This window comes from Somniosus microcephalus, chromosome 14, assembly GCF_052327205.1.
Source record: "Somniosus microcephalus isolate GS21.2 chromosome 14, FLI_Smic_1.0, whole genome shotgun sequence".
In the NCBI taxonomy this organism is placed as follows: domain Eukaryota; kingdom Metazoa; phylum Chordata; class Chondrichthyes; order Squaliformes; family Somniosidae; genus Somniosus; species Somniosus microcephalus.
Genome location: NC_141000.1, coordinates 6,481,668 through 6,501,985, shown reverse-complemented (window position 1 = coordinate 6,501,985; position 20,318 = coordinate 6,481,668). Strand labels below are relative to the sequence as shown.

General features: G+C 49.5%; 1 protein-coding gene across 2 annotated transcripts in view; it reads left to right on the top strand.

Moving 5' to 3' along the window:
* The window catches only part of LOC147107297 (cilia- and flagella-associated protein 47-like), a 797,073-nt gene that overhangs the window by 267,230 nt on the left and 509,525 nt on the right, over positions 1–20,318 (top strand). For both annotated transcript variants that reach the window (XM_086006182.1, XM_086006181.1), the window contains 2 exons: positions 1,190–1,327; positions 9,314–9,536. In XM_086006182.1, coding sequence (XP_085862308.1) covers positions 1,190–1,327; positions 9,314–9,536 — 361 coding nt within the window. The remainder of the gene's footprint in view (positions 1–1,189; positions 1,328–9,313; positions 9,537–20,318) is intronic.

Genomic DNA, 20,318 nt, shown 5'->3' with positions numbered 1-20,318 from the left:
TCAGCAAACCAAATACAGGAGACTTTGGTTTATCTGGAGGTTGTATGTCCGGAAACCTCGATCGACCGGCAGAAATCAGGAGCCGTTTTGTTCGGTTTTTTTTCTTCTTGTGGCATTTTTTTCAACAGTCAGGCTCTGGAAAGTCTCTCTGAAGCTGTTGCTAAGCTACAGAGACGCTTCCAAGGTACGGGCCGACTGTTTAGAAGCTGTTGCTAAGCAACAGTGTTTGTTGTCAGATACGGAGATGAAAACCTCCGTATGCTTCAACATTAACGCTGGTATGTCCGGCAGTTTTGATAGATCGGCAACAGCTCGGTCCCGTCGGTGCCGGATATAACAAAGTTTCCTGTAGAAGGCTGAATTGTATAGCTAATATAGTTTGAGCACAAATTTTAAATATGAAGCATCGAAGGACTGGGAGCCAGTGTAGGTCAGTGAGGACAGGGGTGATGGGTCTTGTGTACGATAAGTTGCAGGCAACAGGGTTTTGGATGAGCTTAAGTTTACAAACAATGGATGATGGAAGGCCAGCCAGGAAAGCATTGGAATAGATCAGATGACTATGGCATGGATGAGGGTTTCAGCGGCAGATGGGCTGAGGTAGGAGTGGAGTTGAGAAATGTTACGGAGGTGGAAGTAGGGGATCTATGTGATGGAGAGGATATGGTATGAGAAGCTCATCTCTGGGTTGCAGAGGATGCTGCAGTTGCAGTGTGGTCTGAGACATTGGCAGAGAGAGGGGGATGGAGTCGATGGCTAGGTGTGGAGCTTGTGGTGGGGGCCGATGACAATGGCTTCAGCCTTCCCAATGTTTAGCTGAAGGAAATTGCAGCCCATCCAAGACTTCCATTAGTCTTGTGTTCCCATGTCTGTGGAATTTCAGGACTATTCTCCTTAAATCTTTTCTCAACACTGGTGTGTCTTCCACTACAGGTCTTGCCCCGTAACCCAGGTTTCTCAATTTAAAAACGTGACAAAATATGTTTTTTTTTTAAAACTTGGCCAAATTTTGTGCTCATCATATTGAGGCATGTTAATCCTTAGAAATAAAACAGGTTCCCATTCTGGGCTTGCAGTGTGGTAAACCATTGTGTCATCCATCCTCCAAATAAAATGTGAGCTTTTCTTGATGCTAGAATAAACCAATAATGAATGGACGGTTAATAATAATCCTTCGTGTTCTTTTTAGCAAATAATTCAAGCAAACATCAGAGCATTGGAAAAGTTGTTCTACAACCCTATTATACCCCTGGAATTTCCTCACACAGTACATCTACTACCACCACATTCTCTGCTTCCAGTTCTGTCCTTGAAGAATCTGTTTCAGGTAAACTACCGTTTTATACCCATAATAAATTGAAATCTGAATCTAAACTTGTCCAACTTTAGATTCTGCATTTGGGATTGCCTGCCAAAGAATGGTAAATTTTTAAAAAATCTTGATCGGCCTCTTGCACAGAGAGCCAAAGGGGACATGGCTGGGGACCGAGGTTGCCTGAAGTTGCCTACCCATTGATACTGTAAATTCTGGCAAGGTCAGCCTCGGAGGGCACCGGCAGCCAAAAACAACCACCGGCATCCCATAGATTTTCGTAGCCACTATAAATGGCCGCAGAGTGGATAACCAATGGGGGCAGGAGAGAGGCGATTGAGAAGAGGCAGCCAAACCATCACCACTGGGATCCTTATTGTAGGAACACCAGTTCCTGGGAAAATGTGGGAAAACTCTACATCTTCTACCTCTATCAGGCTTTTAAGAAAATATAGGGCCACTACCTTCCCATTCATTAGCTGTTATCAAGACCGGGGAAGTATGAAGTTGCCTTGTATTGAATGTAACTGAACACTGTTAATGCTTTTTGTGATGACCTAAGATGGTTGGTTAAGAAGGCCACTGACATTTCCATCCAATTTATCAAATACGTCAAATTTATTCGTGATTAGGGATTAGTCACCTGCATGCTCCTGGAGTGCTATGACAGAAGTGTCAGGATCGTAGACAGCTTTCAAAGTGTCACAAATGTTCTTGGTTAGAAAAGGACAATGTACTCCAACTGAAGGTCTTTGATTTTCTCATCCTCCCCAATATTCTTAAGTTTAGTCTGTGGTTGGTTTCTGAGTATGGGACTTTTTGAGGCACTTGATTGGTCATTAAGCCAGCCACGAAATTCAGTGCGTTTCTTGGTCAACAGTGGCTGGATTACTGCATCACGTTCTTGCTAACATTGGATCCTGATAAACTGTGTTTATGAATATATCACTCTGATCTGTGTTGACTCTTGCAGATGCTTATTGCTGAACTATTGGTGGATGTTTGTTGCTTTCAGGGATTATAATTAAGGGTCATTGATTTATGTGCTTGTATTAGTTAGTGGGGTGCCACGATCCTACATAATGGGCTGTGGAAGTGCTCGGCTGGTGTAAGTAGAAAGAAGTAACAGCCGAGATGGAGTCAGTGGCCGACCACTTTGGAATGGCGAGCAGCAAAGGTGGAGAAAGGGCCAACCTGTGGGAGCTGTTTGTCACAGAAAGGCAGGCATCATAAATCATGGGAAGGGTGGGAAAGACACCTCAGTTGAGCAGTGACAGTAGAATAGCAGTGGTAACATGAGCTTTCAGGAAGCAAAAAGAAGAGCAGCAGGATGACCAAGAGCTGAAAAATTACAGGCCCAATGAAAGTAAAATGGGTAATGGGAGGCAGGGCAGTGATATGAAGTGAAGCATTGGCCCGGGGAAGAGCAGTGGTGCCGGAGAGAAAAGCTGCAGGAACGCAGCACTTGTGGGGAGAAATATTTAAAACAAGAATGAAAATTGTTAGAAAGCTGAAAATTTATCTGGTTACTTACCGCCCAAAACCGCAAAGCAACAAGAGCTGAAGACATGAAAAAATGTAACCAGGTCAAGAGGAGACCATAGTGGCGTGGGCACCTGACATCCGACTGTCAAGCAGCACTAGGGGCACGTCTGCGCCTGTGAATTTTTGGCCTCCGTATCATCAAACACATTTGGGCGATTGTTGTATGCCTACCGTCCCATTTTTCAGTATGAACAGGGTGGTAGGCAGACAATAATTTTAAAAAGCACTGACTCTCAGCTGACGCACTCCCAACTTGATTTGCGAGCGGGCCTTGAAATAAGTGGCTGGCACTCCTGCCCAAAGAGGCCCGACCATGTTTGGGCCTCCGGTGCATTTCATTTGGGTGGGCTCTGCCCGCTCAATTAATGTCAAAAAATGAAAATTGACCCTATTAGATATAAATATGTACACAATCGTGCAATTATAGTCTAACACTCCCACAATACTCTGTAATAAAAATGCAATTTGACTAATTCAATCGCCATGAATCTTCAATCAATGGCTCTATCCTCTGGCTCATCGATATGGAAGATAGTAAAGAATTAAAAGGATTGAGATTTTATTTTGGATCTATAGCAATTTCTGTATCATGCATAACAACATGTGATGCACTACTAATGCCAGAGAGGCTGGTGGGGAGGGAGGTCGGGGATGGGGTCAGGAGCGTGGCCGATTGGGGGGCCGGGAGAGGAGGTCGGGGTGGAAGCATCGGTAGCGTTGGCGAAAGGGAGGGTGGTTAAATGTGGGGTCTGGAGCTTCACCCAGCTTCACATTCTGGTAAATTACTTAACCGCTTTTTAAAAATTAGTTTATGGGATGTGGGCATCGCTGACGAGGCCAGCATTTATTGCCCATCCCTAGTTGCCCTCGAGAAGGTGGTGGTGAGCCGCCTTCTTGAACCACTGCAGTCCGTGTGGTGAAGGTACTCCCACAGTGCTGTTAGGGAGGGAGTTCCAGGATTTTGACCCAGCGACGATGAAGGATCGGTGATATACTTCTAAGTCGGGATGATGTGTGACTTGGAGGGGAACTTGGAGGTGGGTGTTCCCATGCGCCTGCTGCCCTTGTCCTTCTAGGTGGAAGAGGTCTCGGGTTTGGGAGGTGCTGCCGGAGAAGCCTTGGCAAGTTGCTGCAGTGCATCTTGTAGATGGTACACACTGCAGCCACGGTACGCCGATGGTGGAGGGAGTGAATGTTTAAGGTGGTGGATGGGGTGCCAATTAAGCAGACTGCTTTGTCCTGGGTGGTGTCGAAATTCTTGAGTGTTATTGGAGCTGCACTCATCCAGGCAAGTGGAGAGTATTCCATCACACTCCTTACTTGTGCCTTATAGATGGTGGAAAGGCTTTGGGGAGTCAGATGGTGAGACACTCACCGCAGAATAACTAGCCTCTGACCTGCTCTTGTTGGCACAGTATTTATGAGGCTGGTCCAGTTAAGTTTCTGGTCAATGGTGACCCCCAGGATGTTGATGGTGGGGGATTCAGTGATGGTAATGCTGTTGAATGTCAAGGGGCGGTGGTTAGACTCTCGTTTGTTGGAGATAGTCATTGCCTGGCACTTCTGTGGCGCAAATGTTACCTGCCACTTATCAGCCCAAGCCTGAACGTCGTCCAGGTCTTCTTGCATGCAGGCATGGACTGCTTCATTATCTGAGGAGTTGTGAATGGCGCTGAAAACTATGCAGTCATCAGCGAACATCCCCATTTCTCACCTTATGTTGGAGGGAAGGTCATTGATGAAGCAGCTGAAGACGGTTGGGCCTAGGACACTGCCCTGAGGAACTCCTGCAGCGATGTCCTGGGGCTGTGATGATTGACCTTCAACCACTACAACCATCTTCTTTTGTGCTAGGTATGACTCCAGCCAGTGGAGAGTTTTCCCCCCGATTCCCACTGACTTCAGTTTTACTCGGGCTCCTTGATGCCAGACTCGGTCAAATGCTGCCTTGATGTCAAGGGCAGTCACTCTCGCCTCACCTCTGGAATTCAGCTCCTTTGTTTGGACCAAGGCTGTAATGAGGTCGGGAGCTGAGTGGTCTTGGCGGAACCCAAACTGGGCATCAGTGAGCAGGTTTTTGGTAAGTGCCGCTTGATAGCACTGTCGATGACACCTTCCATCACTTTGCTGATGATTGAGAGTAGACTGATGGGGCGGTAATTGGCCGGGTTGGATTTGTCCTGCTTTTTGTGGACAGGACATACCTGGGCAGTTTTCCACGTTGTCGGATAGATGCCAGTGTTGTAGCTGTACTGGAACAACTTGGCTAGGGGTGCGGCTAGTTCTGGAGCACAAGTCTTCAGCACGATAGCCGGCATGTTGTCGGGGCCCATAGCCTTTGCTGTATCCAGTGCACTCAGTTGTCTCTTGATATCACGTGGAGTGAATCAAATTGGCTGAAGACTGGCTTCTGTGATGGTGGGGACCTCAGGAGTAGGCTGATATGGATCATCCACTCTGCACTTCTGGCTGAAGATGGTTGCAAATGCTTCAGCCTTGTCTTTTGCACTCACGTGCTGGGCTCCACCATCATTGAGGATGGGGATATCCATGGAGCCTCCTCCTCCCGTTAGTTGATTAATTGTCCACCACCTTTCACGACTGGATGTGGCAGGACTGCAGAGCTTTGATCTAATCCATTGATTGTGGGATCGCTTAGCCCTGTCTATAGCATGCTGCTTCCACGGTTTAGCATGCATGTAGTCCTGTGTTGCAGCTTCCCCAGGTTGGCCCCTCATTTTTAGGTACACCTGGTGCTGCTCCTGGCATGCTCTTCTACTCTCCTTATTGAACCAGGGTTGGTCCCCTGGCGTGATGGTAATGCTAGAGTGAGGGATATGCCGGGCCATGAGATTACAGATTGTGGTGGACTTCGTCTCCACAATAACTGTGCAGTAGTCACTGCTACCAACACTGTTATGGACAGATGCATCTGCAACAGGTAGATTGGTGAGGACGAAGTCAAATAGGTTTTTCCCTCGTGTTGGTTCTCTCACCATCTGTCGCAGGCAAATTCTCGCAGCTATGTCCTTAAGGACTCGGCCAGCTCGGTCAGTAGTGGTGCTACCAAGGAACTCTTGGTGATGGACATTGAAGTCCCCCACCCGGAGTACATTCTGTGCCCTTGCGCCCCTCAGTACTTCTTGCAAGCAGTGTTCAACATGGAGGAGTACTGATTCATCAGCTGAGGGAGGGCAGTAGGTGGTAATCAGCAGGAGGTTTCCTTGCCCATGCTTGACCTGAAGCCATGAGACTTCATGGGGTCTGGAGTCAATGTTGAGAACTCCCAGGGCCACTCCTTCCCGACTCTATACCACTGTGCCACCTCCTCTGGTGGGTCTGTCCAGCTGGTGGGACAGGACATACCCAGGGAGGAGTGTGGGACGTTGGCTGAATGATTCTTTGAGTATGACTATGTCTAGTCTGTGTGACAGCTCTCCCAATTTTGGCACAAGTCCCAGATGTTAGTGAGGAGGACTTTGCAGGATCGACTGGGGCTGGGTGTGCAACGTCTGAAGCCGGTGCCGAGGTCGATGCCAGGTGGTCTGTCCAGTTTCATTCTTATTATTGTTTTCCATAGTGGTTTAGTACAACTGAGTGGCTTGCTATAACAACAGAAAATGCTGGAAACACTCAGCAGGTCAGACAGCATTGAGGAGAGAGAAACAGAGTAAACATTTCGGGTCGAGGACCCTTTATCAGAACTGGAAAAGGTTAGACAAGTAACAGATTTTTAAGCATGTGTGGTGCAGGGACAGGGTGGAGGGGAGGAAAGAACAAAAGGGAAGGCCTGTGATAGGATGAAAGGCAGGAGAGATTAAAAGACAAAAGGAATGATGGTGCAAGGCAAAATGAGATGGTAATGGGACAAGTTAAGAAACAAAAGATGATTCTAGATGAGGTGTAAATGGTGATAGCAGAATCATCAACAGCTGCCATGTGAAAAAAAAGGGAAAAAATATAGGGGACGAGGATATAGTCTGAAATTGTTGAACTTGTTTTTAAGGCTGTAACGTGCCTTATCGAAAGATGAGGTGCTGTTCCTCGAGCTTACGTTGAGCTTCGTTGGAGTAGTGCAAGAGGCCGAGGACGGAGAGATCAGAGTGGGAGTGGAGTGGAGAATTAAAGTGACAGGCGACATCCTGGTCCACTCCTCTATCACCCCTAACACCCTTTCTCCTTTGCCCGGCACCTTCCCGTGCAAGCGCAGGAGATGCAACACCTGCCCTTTTACCTCTTCCCTTCCCACTGTCCAGGGCCCCAAATACTCATTCCAGGTGAAACAGCGATTTACTTGTACTGCTTACAATTTAATTACAAGTTAATTTTCAGTGCCAGTGAGGTTTTTTTGGCAGTAATTAAGACTTACCACACCATTAAAAGGTTACTTAGAGTGGAATGACTTTACTTAACTTTTTGTGGTGAGTTTCGTCCGTATCTATGACATAGAAACATAGAAGATAGGAGCAGGAGTAGGCCATTCGGCCCCTCGAGCCTGCTCCGCCATTCAATGAGATCATGGCTGATCATCCAAATTCAGTACCCTGTCCCTGCCTTCTCCCCATATCCCTTGATCCCTTTAGCCTCAAGAAATATATCCAACTCCTTCTTGAATATATTTAATGAACTGGCCTCCACTGCCTTCTGTGGCAGAGAATTCCACAGGTTCACCACTCTCTGGGTGAAGAAATTCCTCCTCATTTCAGTCCTAAATGGCTTACCCCTTATCCTTAGACTATGACCCCTGGTTCTGGACTCCCCGGCCATCATAAACATCCTTCCTGCATCTAGTCTGTCCAGGCCTGACAGAATTTTATAGGTTTCGATGAGATCCCCTCTCAATCTTCTAAACTCCAGTGAGTATAAGCCCAATCGACACAATCTCTCCTCATACGCCATTCCTGCCATCCCAGGTATCAGCCTGGTGAATCTTCGCTGCACTCCTTCCATGGCAAGAACGTCCTTCCTCAGGTAAGGCGACCAAAACTGCACACAATACTCAAGGTGCGGTCTCACCAAGGCCCTGTACAACTGTAGCAAGACATCCTTGTTCCTGTACTCGAACCCTCTTGCTACGAAGGCCAACATACCATTTGCCTTCTTAACCGCCTGCTGCACCTGCATGCTTACCTTCAGCGACTGGTGCACAAGAACACCCAGGTCTCTTTGCACTTCCCCTTCTTCCAATCTATTGCCATTCAAATAATAATCTGCCTTCCTGTTTTTGCCACCAAAGTGGATAACCTCACATTTATCCACATTATAGTGCATTTGCCATGTTTCTGCCCAATCACCCAATCTGTCCAAATCGTACTGGAGTTTCTCGACATCCTCCTCACAGCTTACCCTCCCACCCAGCTTTGTGTTGTCTGCAAATTTGGAGATATTACATCCAATTCCCTCGTCCAGATCATTAATATATATTGTGAACAGCTGGGGTCCTAGGACCGATCCTTGCGGTACCCCACTAGTCACTGCCTGCCACTCGGAAAACGACCCGTTTATTCCAACTCTTTGCTTTCTGTCCGCCAACCAGTTCTCTATCCAAGTCAATACCTTGCCCCCAATCCCATGTGCCTTAATTTTGCACGCTAATCTCTTATGCGGGACCTTATCGAAAGCCTTCTGAAAGTCCAAATACACCACATCCACTGGTTCTCCCTTATCTATTTTACCAGTTACATCCTCAAAAAATTCCAGTAGATTAGTCAAGCATGATTTACCTTTTGTAAATCCATGTTGACTTTGTCCGATCCTGTCACTGCTTACCAAGTGCTCTGCTATTACATCTTTTATAATAGATTCTAGCATTTTCCCCACTACCGATGTCAGGCTTACCGGTCTATAATTCCCCGCTTTTTCTCTACCATCTTTTTTGAATAGTGGGGTAACATTAGCTACCCTCCAATCCATGGGTACTGTTCCAGAGTCTATCAGTGCAGGAACTTTACAGCATTCAACGTATTTAAATGGTGAGTCAGATGGCGAGATGCCGTTTTCGCGCAGCTTATGGAGGAGTGCCGTCTTGGACAGCAACTTCCAGATTTGCACATTCAACTGTGTTGGTGTCCGATTTGCACATAAATAATGATGAGCACTGTTTATTTTCACAGCAAAATCCGGCCCAATATTGTCTTTTCTTTTTATTGATGTCAACTTTCCAGTAATGCTAATTACCATTTTTAGTTATTGGTGGTGCTTGGCATTGGTGCTTCTGTATACAACTTGCAGCTTAATACCATACTATTTTTCCTTGGCTTCTGAAAGCATTGTACTGGGGGACACTGGATTTAAATTTAGTATTTCATAGTTATTACACATTAAATCACTTAAGAAGCGTTTGCAATACTTACCTATTTCTGTTTAAAAACCCCCCCATATTTTTCCTTAATTGTTCATGTATGAAGTAATTATCATCTTTTTTGTGAGTACTTTAAATATATATCTTTATTGCAGATACTTGTGAAAGTGGAGACTGCAAAGTAGAAAACAAGAATACAGAGGATGAAACTGATGTTATAGACAGAAAGAACAATTTGGGAGAACTGTTGTTTTCTGCTGAGAGTATTACCGAAGAAATTTTCTGTGAAAAGGTTCTAACTGCCGTACAGACCTGGTTTAGCCTCTTCGGTTGGCCCAATGGAATGTATCCTATTTCTATCCCAGAGACACTGAGAAGGTAAGTACAGAAAATGATAAAATCAAATCATTATAAACATAAGAACATAAGAAATAGGAGCAGGAGTAGGCTAATCGGCCCCTCGAGCCTGCTCCGCCATTCAATAAGATCATGGCTGATCTGATCCTAACCGCCAATCTACTATCACTGAACCATCTCCTGAATCTAACAGAATTAGACACACGAAATAGGAGCAGGATCAGGCTACACGGCCCCTGGGTCCGCTCCGCTACCCACAGGGCCATGACCGATCCGAACCTAGACTCATGTCCAAATTCCTGCCCGCTCCCCGTAACCCTTAATTCCCTTTACTTCTAGGAAACTGTCTATTTCTGTTTTAAATTTATGTAATGATGTAGCTTCTACAGCTTTTTGGGGCAGCATATTCCATGGACCTACCACCCTCTGAGTGAAATAGTTCCTCCTCATCTCAGTTTTGAAAGAGCAGCCCCTTATTCTAAGACTATGCCCCCTAGTTCTAGTTTCACCCATCATCGGGAACATCCTCCACGCATCCACCCGATCCAACTGCTTCACAATCTTACATGTTTCAATAAGATCGCCTCTCATTCTTCTGAACTCCAATGAGTAGAGTCCCAATCTACTCAACCTCTCCTCATATGTCCATCCCCTCATCCCCGGGATTAACCGAGTGAACCTTCTTTGTACTGATTACGCTTACCATTTCTCAACAGTTTCATCAATATTTGGATATTTTTGTTTCAACTTGGAGTAAGAAAAAAGAAAGAACTTGTATTGTAAATCACGTTTCACAATCTCAGGATGTCCAAAGCATTTCACGGCCAATGAAGAATTTGAACTACAGTCAGTGTTGCAGCTGATTTGCACAAAGCAAGGTTTCACAAAAAGCAATTAAATAAATGACCAGATAATCTGTCTTTGGTGGCATTGATTGAAGGCTAAATGTTGGTCAGGACAACACCCTACTCTTCCTTGAATAGTGCCATGAGGTGTTTGACAGCCACACGAGAGGGAAGACAAAACCATTATTTAACATCTTATCCAAAAGACAGCACGTCAGATAGTGCCTCGGTACAGCACTGAGGTGTCAGCCTAGATTATGAGTTTGAACCCACAATCTTCAGACTCAGAGGTGAGAGTGCTACCACTTAGCCAAAGCTGACACCTGATGACAATAGTTGGAGTACGAGCTTGAAAACATGACAAGTGCTGACAGTGTGAAGACATTTTATTAACATCAGTGTAGTCAGCTATTTAATCTGAGGGTATTTGAGTATCAACTATCTATATTAATTTATGGTGTGGAGATGCCGGAGTTGGACTGGGGTGGACAAATGTAAGAAGTCACACAACACCAGGTTATAGTCCAACAGCTTTATTTGAAGTCACAAGCTTTCGGAGCGCTGCTCCTCCGCCAGAGGGAGGAGGGCCAACAGGCCTCTGCACAGGAGACCTTACCCTCCCAGGGTGTTCCGGGAGCAATTCTCCTATATTCACTTGTCTGAAGGGCAGTGTTTGCGCAGGCTGCGCTTCAGCAAGGAGGTGGTCACTGAGCTCTGCCACCTGCTGCAACCAGATCTGAAGCCTCAACTCAGGACCAGGACCTCTCTGTCGGTGGCAGTGAAGGTGACGGTGGCTCTGAATTTCTATGCCAGCGGCTCCTTCCAGGCTTCAACTGAGGACCTAGTGAATATCTCCCAGTTTGCTGTTCATTGTTGCATCCGGGAGTTGACAAGTGGTCTGTACAAAAGGAGAAGGCAGTACATCTCTTTCCCCGTGACTCGGGACAAACAGTGTGAACGCGCATGTGGCTTTGCTAGGATTGTGGGCTTCCCCATGGCTCAGGGCGCCATTGACTGCACGCATGTGGCATTGCAGGCACCTCAGGAGAATGCAGAGGTGTTCCGAAACCGCAAGGACTTCCACTCTCTGAATGTCCAGTTGGTCTGTGACCACAAACAGCGCATCCTCGCTGTCAATGCCCACTATCCTGGCAACAGCCACGATGCATTTATCCTGCGCCAGACTGGTGTCGCAGACCTCTTCCAACCATCGCGTCAACCTAGTGGATGGCTCCTCAGGGACAAGGGTTATCCACTCTGCACCTGGCTGATGGCACCGCTCTGTAACCCCAACACCTAAGCCGAGCTGCAATACAGTGATAGCCATAGCGCCACCAGGAACCTCATAGACCAGACGATTGGCATACTGAAACAATGGTTCCGGTGTCTGGACCACTCTGGAGGAGCCCTGCAGTCAACTTCCGAGCGAGTCTTGCTTTTCATTGTTGTGTGCTGCATGCTTCACAACTTTGCAATCATGAGGACCCAGCCATTGCCACCAGGGATTGGTGCACCACCTGAGGAGGAGGGAGAAGAGGAGGAGGAGGAGGAGGAAGATGAAGAGGAGGAGGATGAAGAAGAGGATCAGCAGCACCAATGTGGGAGGGAGGTGCACAATGTTGCCTCTGCAAGGGCTGTCCGTGAACAGCTCATAAGACACCGCTTCTAACCATTTACAGAGAAGATGGCTTCTGGGATGAAGAAGCACATCATCGCAAGCATCCCGCACCCCCTATTGCCAGGCAAAGCTGCAATGAGTAAAATCAGCAAAGATGTAAAGTAACAATAAAAAAATTAATTTATATTACAAACTCTGTCATTTATTCAGGACAAACAATTAGAAACAAACCCAACAATTCATGAACTTGTGGCGGAGCCACCAAAGGACTCAGATCGTTTGTATATAATTCCTTTAACAACATGTTAGCTACAGCCTGAGTCTGTATCTTTATTTATGCTGTTTAACTGTACAGAGCATGGTTACTTTAACAGCGCGGTTAAAACGTGATGACGTCACGCCGTTCATCACGTGATCCCCCACTGGCGGGAAAAACGTGATGACGTCAGCCACGGGATCGACCTAGCAGTCCTCGTGGAGTCTCCGAAGAGAGCAGACCTACATTCGATGTTATCCTGCAGTTCCTTGTTAAAACCTGTTTGTTTCATTAAAGTTCGTTTTGTTTGATTGCCTGAGTAAAACTCAGTCTTTGGTGACCCCGACTTTCGTGAACGGTTTTCGCGGAAGATCTTCAGCATGGAAATGAACGCCGTGACTCTGAAACTGCCACAGTTCTGGGAGCAACAACCAGCCGCGTGGTTCATCCAGGCTGAAGCCCAGGTCGCCATCAGGAACATCGTCGCGGATCAGACCCATTATTACGACGTGGTCTCCGCCCTCGATAGCGCCACTGCCTCGCGGATCATCAGCCTACTCGGTAGTCCACCTACTGACCGCAAGTATGATACGTTAAAGGTACGGTTGCTACAAGTCTTCCGGCTCTCGAAGTCAGAACGCGCTTGCCGGCTTCTCGTAAGCCCGGCCTCGGGGACTCCAAACCGTCCGAGCTCATGAGCCAAATGCTCACGCTCTTAGGTGCCGAACTGGAATGCTTCCTCTTCCGGGAGCTATTCCTCTGCCAACTGCCGGAGCAGGTGCAGGCTGCCCTAGCTAGGTCCGAGGTCACAGACTGCGCAGAGCTTGCTGCCGAAGCAGATAAGATTTTCACAGTAACCCAGCAGTGCTGCACTGCCACGAGACGCCCATCCCCCACAGACGCGGCTCCAGCTCCTTTTGCAGCGGGCTGGTGCTCCTACCACGCCCGTTTTGGCGTGAAAGCACGACGCTGCCGCTCTCCCTGCAGCTTTTCGCCCCCAAAAAAAACAAAGCTCCTGCAGCGTTCCTGGCGAAAGAGGACCGGGTCTAACGGGCGCTCCACGGCTGCGATGGCCATCGGATCTTCGGGGAAACTTCTTTTCATCACCGACTCCCTATCGGGTCGACGTTTCCTTTGCGACACCGGGGCGCAGTGTAGCATCCTACCTGCGTCGAATCTTGATATTCAAGCTGGGGGCCACGGCCTTTCCCTCGAGGCGGCTAATGGCGCAGCCATTCGAACTTTCAGAAAGCGGCGGGTCCAAGTGTGTTTCGGCGGTCAGTGCTTCCATTGGGAATTCGTCGTGGCCAAAGTCTCGCAGGCCATCCTAGGGGCGGATTTTCTGTGTGCCAACGGCCTCCTCGTCGATGTCCGGCACCGCCGGTTGATCAACGCGGCCACCTTCCACTCGATTCCGTGCCACCGCGGTAACGCCGTGTCGCGCTCTGTCGCCTGCGCGTTCCCATCTCCGGATGACTTCACTCGGCTCCTCGGAGAGTTCCCGGAGCTGACCAGGCCCACTTTCTCCTCCTCGGCCACGAAGCATGGTGTTGAACATCATATCACCACTACTGGCTCCCCGGTTTATGCACGGGCTCGAAGGCTTGAACCTGGCAAACTCGCGGCTGTGAAAGCGGAGTTCGACATGATGGAGTGGCTGGGGATTATTTGCCGGTCGAATAGTCCCTGGCCTTCGCCTTTCCACATTGTTCCGAAACCGGGCGGCGGCTGGCGGCCATGCAGCGACTACCGACGCCTGAACGACGCCACTACTCCTGATCGGATCCCGCATATTCAGGATTTCTTGGCCCATTTGGCGGGAAATTCCATCTTTTCAAAAGTCGACCTCATCCGTGGGTATCACCAGGTTCCCGTTCATCCGCAAGACGTCCCGAAAACCGCAGTCATCACCCCGTTCGGCCTTTTTGAGTTCCTGCGGATGCCGTTTGGCTTGAAGAACGCGGCACAGGCTTTCCAGCGCTCGATGGACTCCGTGCTCCGAGACCTAAACTTCATCTTCGTCTACCTTGACGACATCCTCATCGCCAGCGCTAGCAAGGAAGAGCAAATCTGCCATTTGCGTACTCTCTTTACATGCCTCAGTCAGCACGGTTTAATCATCAACCCGGCCAAATGTCAGTTCGGCCTGCAGCGGATCGATTTCTTGGGACACCGCATCACATCAGACGGCGCCGTCCCCTTACTGACGAAGGTAGAGGCTGTTACCTCTTTCCCGCACCCGCCAACCGTCAAGGCCCTGCAAGAGTTCCTCGGGATGGTCAATTTCTATTACCGATTCGTCCCTAAGGCGGCTCTGCTTATGCAGCCTTTGTACGAGGCCCTCAAGGGCAAGTCCGGTAAGGATCCAGTCAGCTGGACGGCCGAGATGGACCAGGCGTTCGTCAACACCAAGAGCGCCTTGGCCAATGCAACCATGCTGGGGCAACTGCTTCCAGGTGCCACCATCGCCCTTACCACCGACGCGTCAGACTACGCCATCGGCGCAGTGCAGGAGCAGTGGGTGAACGGCATGTGGCAACCGCTGGCGTTTTTCAGCCGTCACCTATGGAGAAATGAAAGAAAATACAGCACTTTCGATCGGGAGTTGCTGGCCCTTTTTCTAGCCATCCGCCATTTCCGGTTCTTATTAGAAGGACATCCCTTCACGTCTTTTGTCGACCACAAGCCACTAATGTTCACCATGGCCAAGACCGCCGAACCATGGTCAGCTCGTCAACAACGTCACCTGACGTTTATTTCTGAATTCACCACGGACATTCAACATGTGTCTGGTAAAGACAACCTGGTAGCGGATTGCCTCTCCCGCGCGACGGTCCATGCGGTTCACCTTGGGATTGACTACGCCCTCATGGCTGCGGATCCGGCCTCGGACCCAGAGATCCAATCATACAGAACCGTCCCCTCTAGTTTCCAAGCGGCCGACGTCAGTTTCCAGGTTGCAGGCACCACGCTCCTTTGCGACGTCTCCATGGGCGTTCCCCGACCTATCGTGCCAGTCGCATGGCGCCGGAAGGTGTTTGATGCCATACACAGGTTGTCGCACCCTGGTATGAAGGCTTCACAATGGCTAATGTCGGCGAAGTTCGTCTGGAAGGGTATGCACCTGGATGTCCGTGACTGGGCCAACACCTGCGTGGTCTGCCAGAAGGCCAAGGTCCAGCGTCATGTAAAAGCTCCAGTGGCTACGTTCGCTGTTCCGGAGTGTCATTTCGACCACGTGCATGTGGACCTTGTGGGGCCACTTCCACCTTCCCATGGTTATACGCATCTCCTCACCATGGTGGACCGCACCACTAGGTGGCCAGAGGCAATTCCTTTGGTTTCCACCACTTCGGCAGACGTCGCTAGAGCTTTCATCTCCTGTTGGGTTGCTCGTTTCGGGGTACCGGCGGACATCTCTTCCGATCGTGGGCCACAATTTTCCTCGGAACTCTGGAACGCTGTAGCTCAGGGGCTCGGCACCAAACTTCATCACACCACTGCCTATCATCGACAGGCGAACAGCCTGTGCGAGCGATTCCACAGGTCGCTTAAAGCCGCCCTACGGGCCAGTCTTCAAGGTGCGGGATGGGTGGACAGACTCCCATGGGTCCTTTTGGGTCTTCGTACGGCGCCCAAAGAAGACCTGCAATTGTCCTCGGTGGAACTCGTTTATGGCCAGCCTCTCCGAGTACCAGGGGATTTCCTCCCTTCTCCCACAGAGCCATGGTCCGCCTCCCAGCAACTCGTCAGCCACCAGGAAGCGGCCAGATGCTTCGCTCCGGTGCCTACATCAAATCACGGCCTACAGAGCTCCCACGTGCCAGCTGAGCTGAAGAGCGCCGAGTACGTATTTACCCGCCACGATGCTCACCGGGATCCGCTCAAGCCCCCTTACACTGGTCCTTTCCGCGTCATCGAATCGGGAGACAAATCCTTTTCAGTCGACATCGGAGGAAAGCCGGATCACATTTCGGTGGACCGGTTGAAGCCGGCTCACTTGGACCTGGACCGCCCAGTCGTCATCGCTCAACCGCCGAAACGTGGCCAACCGCCCGCAGCCGCCGTGCCAGATCAACCACAGCCACCCACCAGCTCGACCACACCCGCCACGCCAGCTCAACCACAGCCGCCCGCCATCTCGACCACCGTCCAACTGCTTCCACTGCAGGGTTACCGAAATCGCTTGGACAGACTTGTCAGGCCTCCTCGACGCCTCACTTTTGCTGTTAAAGACAATTCTGGGGGGGGGCGCATGTGGCGGAGCCACCAAAGGACTCAGATCGTTTGTATATAATTCCTTTAACAACATGTTAGCTACAGCCTGAGTCTGTATCTTTATTTATGCTGTTTAACTGTACAGAGCGTGGTTACTTTAACAGCGCGGTTAAAACGTGATGACGTCACGCCATTCATCACGTGATCCCCCCACTGGCGGGAAAAACGTGATGACGTCATGTCATCAGCCACGGGACCGACCTAGCAGTCCTCGTGGAGCCTCCGAAGAGAGCAGACCTACATTCGATGTTATCCTGCAGTTTCTTGTTAAAACCTGTTTGTTTCATTAAAGTTCGTTTTGTTTGATCGCCTGAGTAGAACTCAGTCTTTTAGTTAGGAACCCACGTTCCTACAAACTAACAAAACTCGTTCTCACAACATGGAGATAAATGGCAAAACAGTAAACAAATATAATAACATCAACATCAAACTTTCCCACAAACATTCCCCACATTTATTTAAAGATTCTACTGTTGGGCCTTCGAGGGTGATCTCCATCCCCTGCGCACTTCCCCCCTTCCCACCCTACTGCTCCTCCGTAATGGGGCCCCAGTGGCTGCGGCAAGGCTGGCAGAAGGCTGCTGAATGCTGAATCCAGAGACTGCAGATGGCCTTGAAGGGCGCCCTCGACCAGCTTTGGGCCTGGAGGGCCCTGCGGCAGACTGCACCAACTCTGCATGGGCGGCAGCAGTCTGGGCTGGCTGTGTTGCAGGCTGTGCCAAGTGTAATGGGGAAGTGACAGTGGTGGGAGCAGGAATGCTGTCATCCTGAGAGAGGACAGCACCTTCCTGCTTGACTGACACACTGCCACTCACCCAGGGCAGGACCTCAGCATCCGGAGCAATCTGCTCGAGCACAGATTGCTGGCCTGCTGCGTTACGTCAGCCTGAGCCGCAATGGATCCTGCCACCCCACCCATTACACGCGGCATGGGCTCTGGTTCCCCACGGTCTCCCTGCAATTCAACCATCCTCTGCAACGAGGCAAGGATGAGTTCAAGGGTTTGCGCACAGTGACTGCTGTGCTTGCGGCGGACCCATCCACACTCCTAGCCAGTGCATCCATGCTGTCGGGCACCCTTGCCATTGCACCCATGAGTTCAGTGTGCATGCTCAAGGCCTGGGTATTCATGGCCGCGATGTCAAGGTCCTCATCCGAGTCCTGTGCAGCAGAACTCACGTGCCTACTCACCCTATGGGGAGCTGGCCCCCGAGCTTCCCTACCCCCATGGCGTTGCTGCAGCCCGCTGGGTCGAGGAACTTCGCCCTCATCAAACACTAACCACCTGCTCCCCTCCAGGGATGGCGTGGCCCCAGTGTCGGATGTGTCACCCTCGGGAGACGCAGGCGGTGAGTCTCCGGCTCCTCCTTCTTCCTCGTCTGGCGCGTCGCTGCCACTGGCAGGCTGAGGGACAGGCTGGTCAGCTGGTGGTTCACTATCTGAAAGCAGGAAGGTACAAGAGTGGCTTTAGTGTGAGGGCAGGGGGGCAGGAAGGGAGCAAGGACTGGAGACAGTTAGTTGGATTGAAAGTGTAAAAGGCTGGTGTTGTGAGGTGGAAGTGGTATGAGAGAGGAGAGAAAGCTGATGAACATACCATTGCTGTCCCCAAGGGGGTCGACCTCTCCAGCGGCCACGGAACCTATGATCTGGCTGGCAACGATCCTGTGGACCTTGTCCTCCAACTCATTCAGGGGGTGTAGGTCTGCCGATCCTCCTCCCGTGCGTTGTTGCTCCCGTCTGCTATGAGACAGCTTGGCCTGCAAGAAAAAGGACAGCATGTGAGTGAGTGTGCAGCCATGTGTTTGTCAGGTGTGCCTACCATAGTTAATGTGTGCAAGGTGTGGCATGTGCACGTGAGTTTTATGAGATGGCCATAGTTCTTGGATGAGTGTTGGACATTTGGGTTTTTAAACCGTCTGGCCACAGAGTGAAGTTGAGATGGAGGGATGTAGAGGTATTGAAAAGCAGGTACTCACCCTGACCACCCGAGTGAGGTCGTTGAACTTCTTATGACATTGGACGTGGGTCCTTGGCACCAGGCTCCTCGAGGAGACGTGCTGAACCACCTCCCTCCACACCCTTCTAAATTCCCGGGGCAATGGCTTCCTGCCACTCTCAGGAAACAGCACTGCCCGTCGCCGTTCCACAGCGCCAACCAGAGGCACCAATGCCTCGTCGCTGAAGCACCTAGGCCTCTCCATTACTGGTTCCAGGACAAAATTGAAACAGAGGTCTCTCCAGGTCGAGATTCAAGGCTGCAATGAGCAGGGTGTGGCTGGCCAGCAAGATGGCCCCTCCCCTTTAAGAACTCGATGGCGCCAGTCTGTCAGGCTTCCATGGTAACGGACATCGCCTGAGCTTCGGTAGCGTTCTGAGGTAGCGTCTTGTTCCCCGACGTTAGCGCCTTAAGAGGTGTGTAACGCTTGATTAACCGCTCAAATCACCTCTGGGGGCGATAGAGGTGAATTTTGCAGTCGGAGGCGATAATTAGCGGCGGGCGCTAAACTTTGCACCCAGCCAATATTAGTGCCCCAAAATGGGCGATACCCAATTTTTCCCCCCCTCATATTTTTGAAAAGCTCTAGTAAATCTCCCCATAACCTTCTCTGCTCTAAGGAGAACAATTCTAGTTTCTTTAGCCTCTCCACATAACTGAAGTCCATCATCCCTGGTACCATTCCAGTAAATCTCTGCACCCTCTCCAAGGCCTTGTCATCGTTCCTAAAGTGTGGTGCCCAGAATTGGACACAGTACTCTAGGTGAGGCCTAACCAGTGATTCATAATGGTTTAGCATAACTTCTTGCTATTGTACACTGTACCTCTATTTATAAAAGCAAGGATCCCATATTTTTTTAACTGCCTTCTCAATTGTCCTATTGCCTTCAAAGGCTTGTGTATGTAAACCCCCAAGTGTCTCTGTTCCTGCACCCCCTTTAGAATTGTACCGTTTAGTTTATATTGCCTCTCCTCATTCTTCCTACCAAAATGCATCACATCATACATCTCTGTGTTAAATTCTATCTGCCATGTGTTTGCCCATTTTACCAGTTTGTCTATCTCCTCCTGATGTCTGGTACTATCCTCCTCACTGTTTATTTCATTTCCGAGTTTCATGTCATCTGCAAACTTTGAAATTATGCTCTTTATACTGTACCCAAGTCCAGGTCATTAATATATATCAAAAAGAGCAGTGGTCCTAATACCAAATCTTGGAGGACACCATAGTTCCCTCCAGTCATAAAATCAGCTGTTCACCAGTACACTCTGCGTTGTGTCCTTTAGTTAATATCATATCCACGCTACCACTGTCCCTTTAATTCCATAGGCTTCAATTTCGCTAACAAGTCTATTATGTGGTACTTTATCAAATGCCTTTTGAAAGTCCATAAACACAACATCAACTGCACTACCCTCATCAACCCTCTCCCTTACTTCATCAAAGAACTCAATCAAGTTTGTCAAACATAATTTGTCTTTAACAAATCCATGCTGGCTGTCATCCAAGTGCCAATTAATTTTGTGTGAGATTATTGGGGGAGAATTTCGGTGGGTTAGCGCCTCCCATTAATGGCCCCATGGGGGCCGATAACAGGGCGCTAATGACTTACCACTCGGACGCGATGAGATGAATGACTCCTGCTAACTTGGCTGGGAGGTTTGCGGTGACAGTAACACATTGCGCCACAATCTCCTGCGCCCGGAGATCGTGACGTCATTGCCGTGCGCATCGGCCTGGTCCCGAACTTTGGTTCGGCCCCCTGCAGCATTGCCGGCGAAAACACCGAGCGCTGCGGAGGCGTTGTTC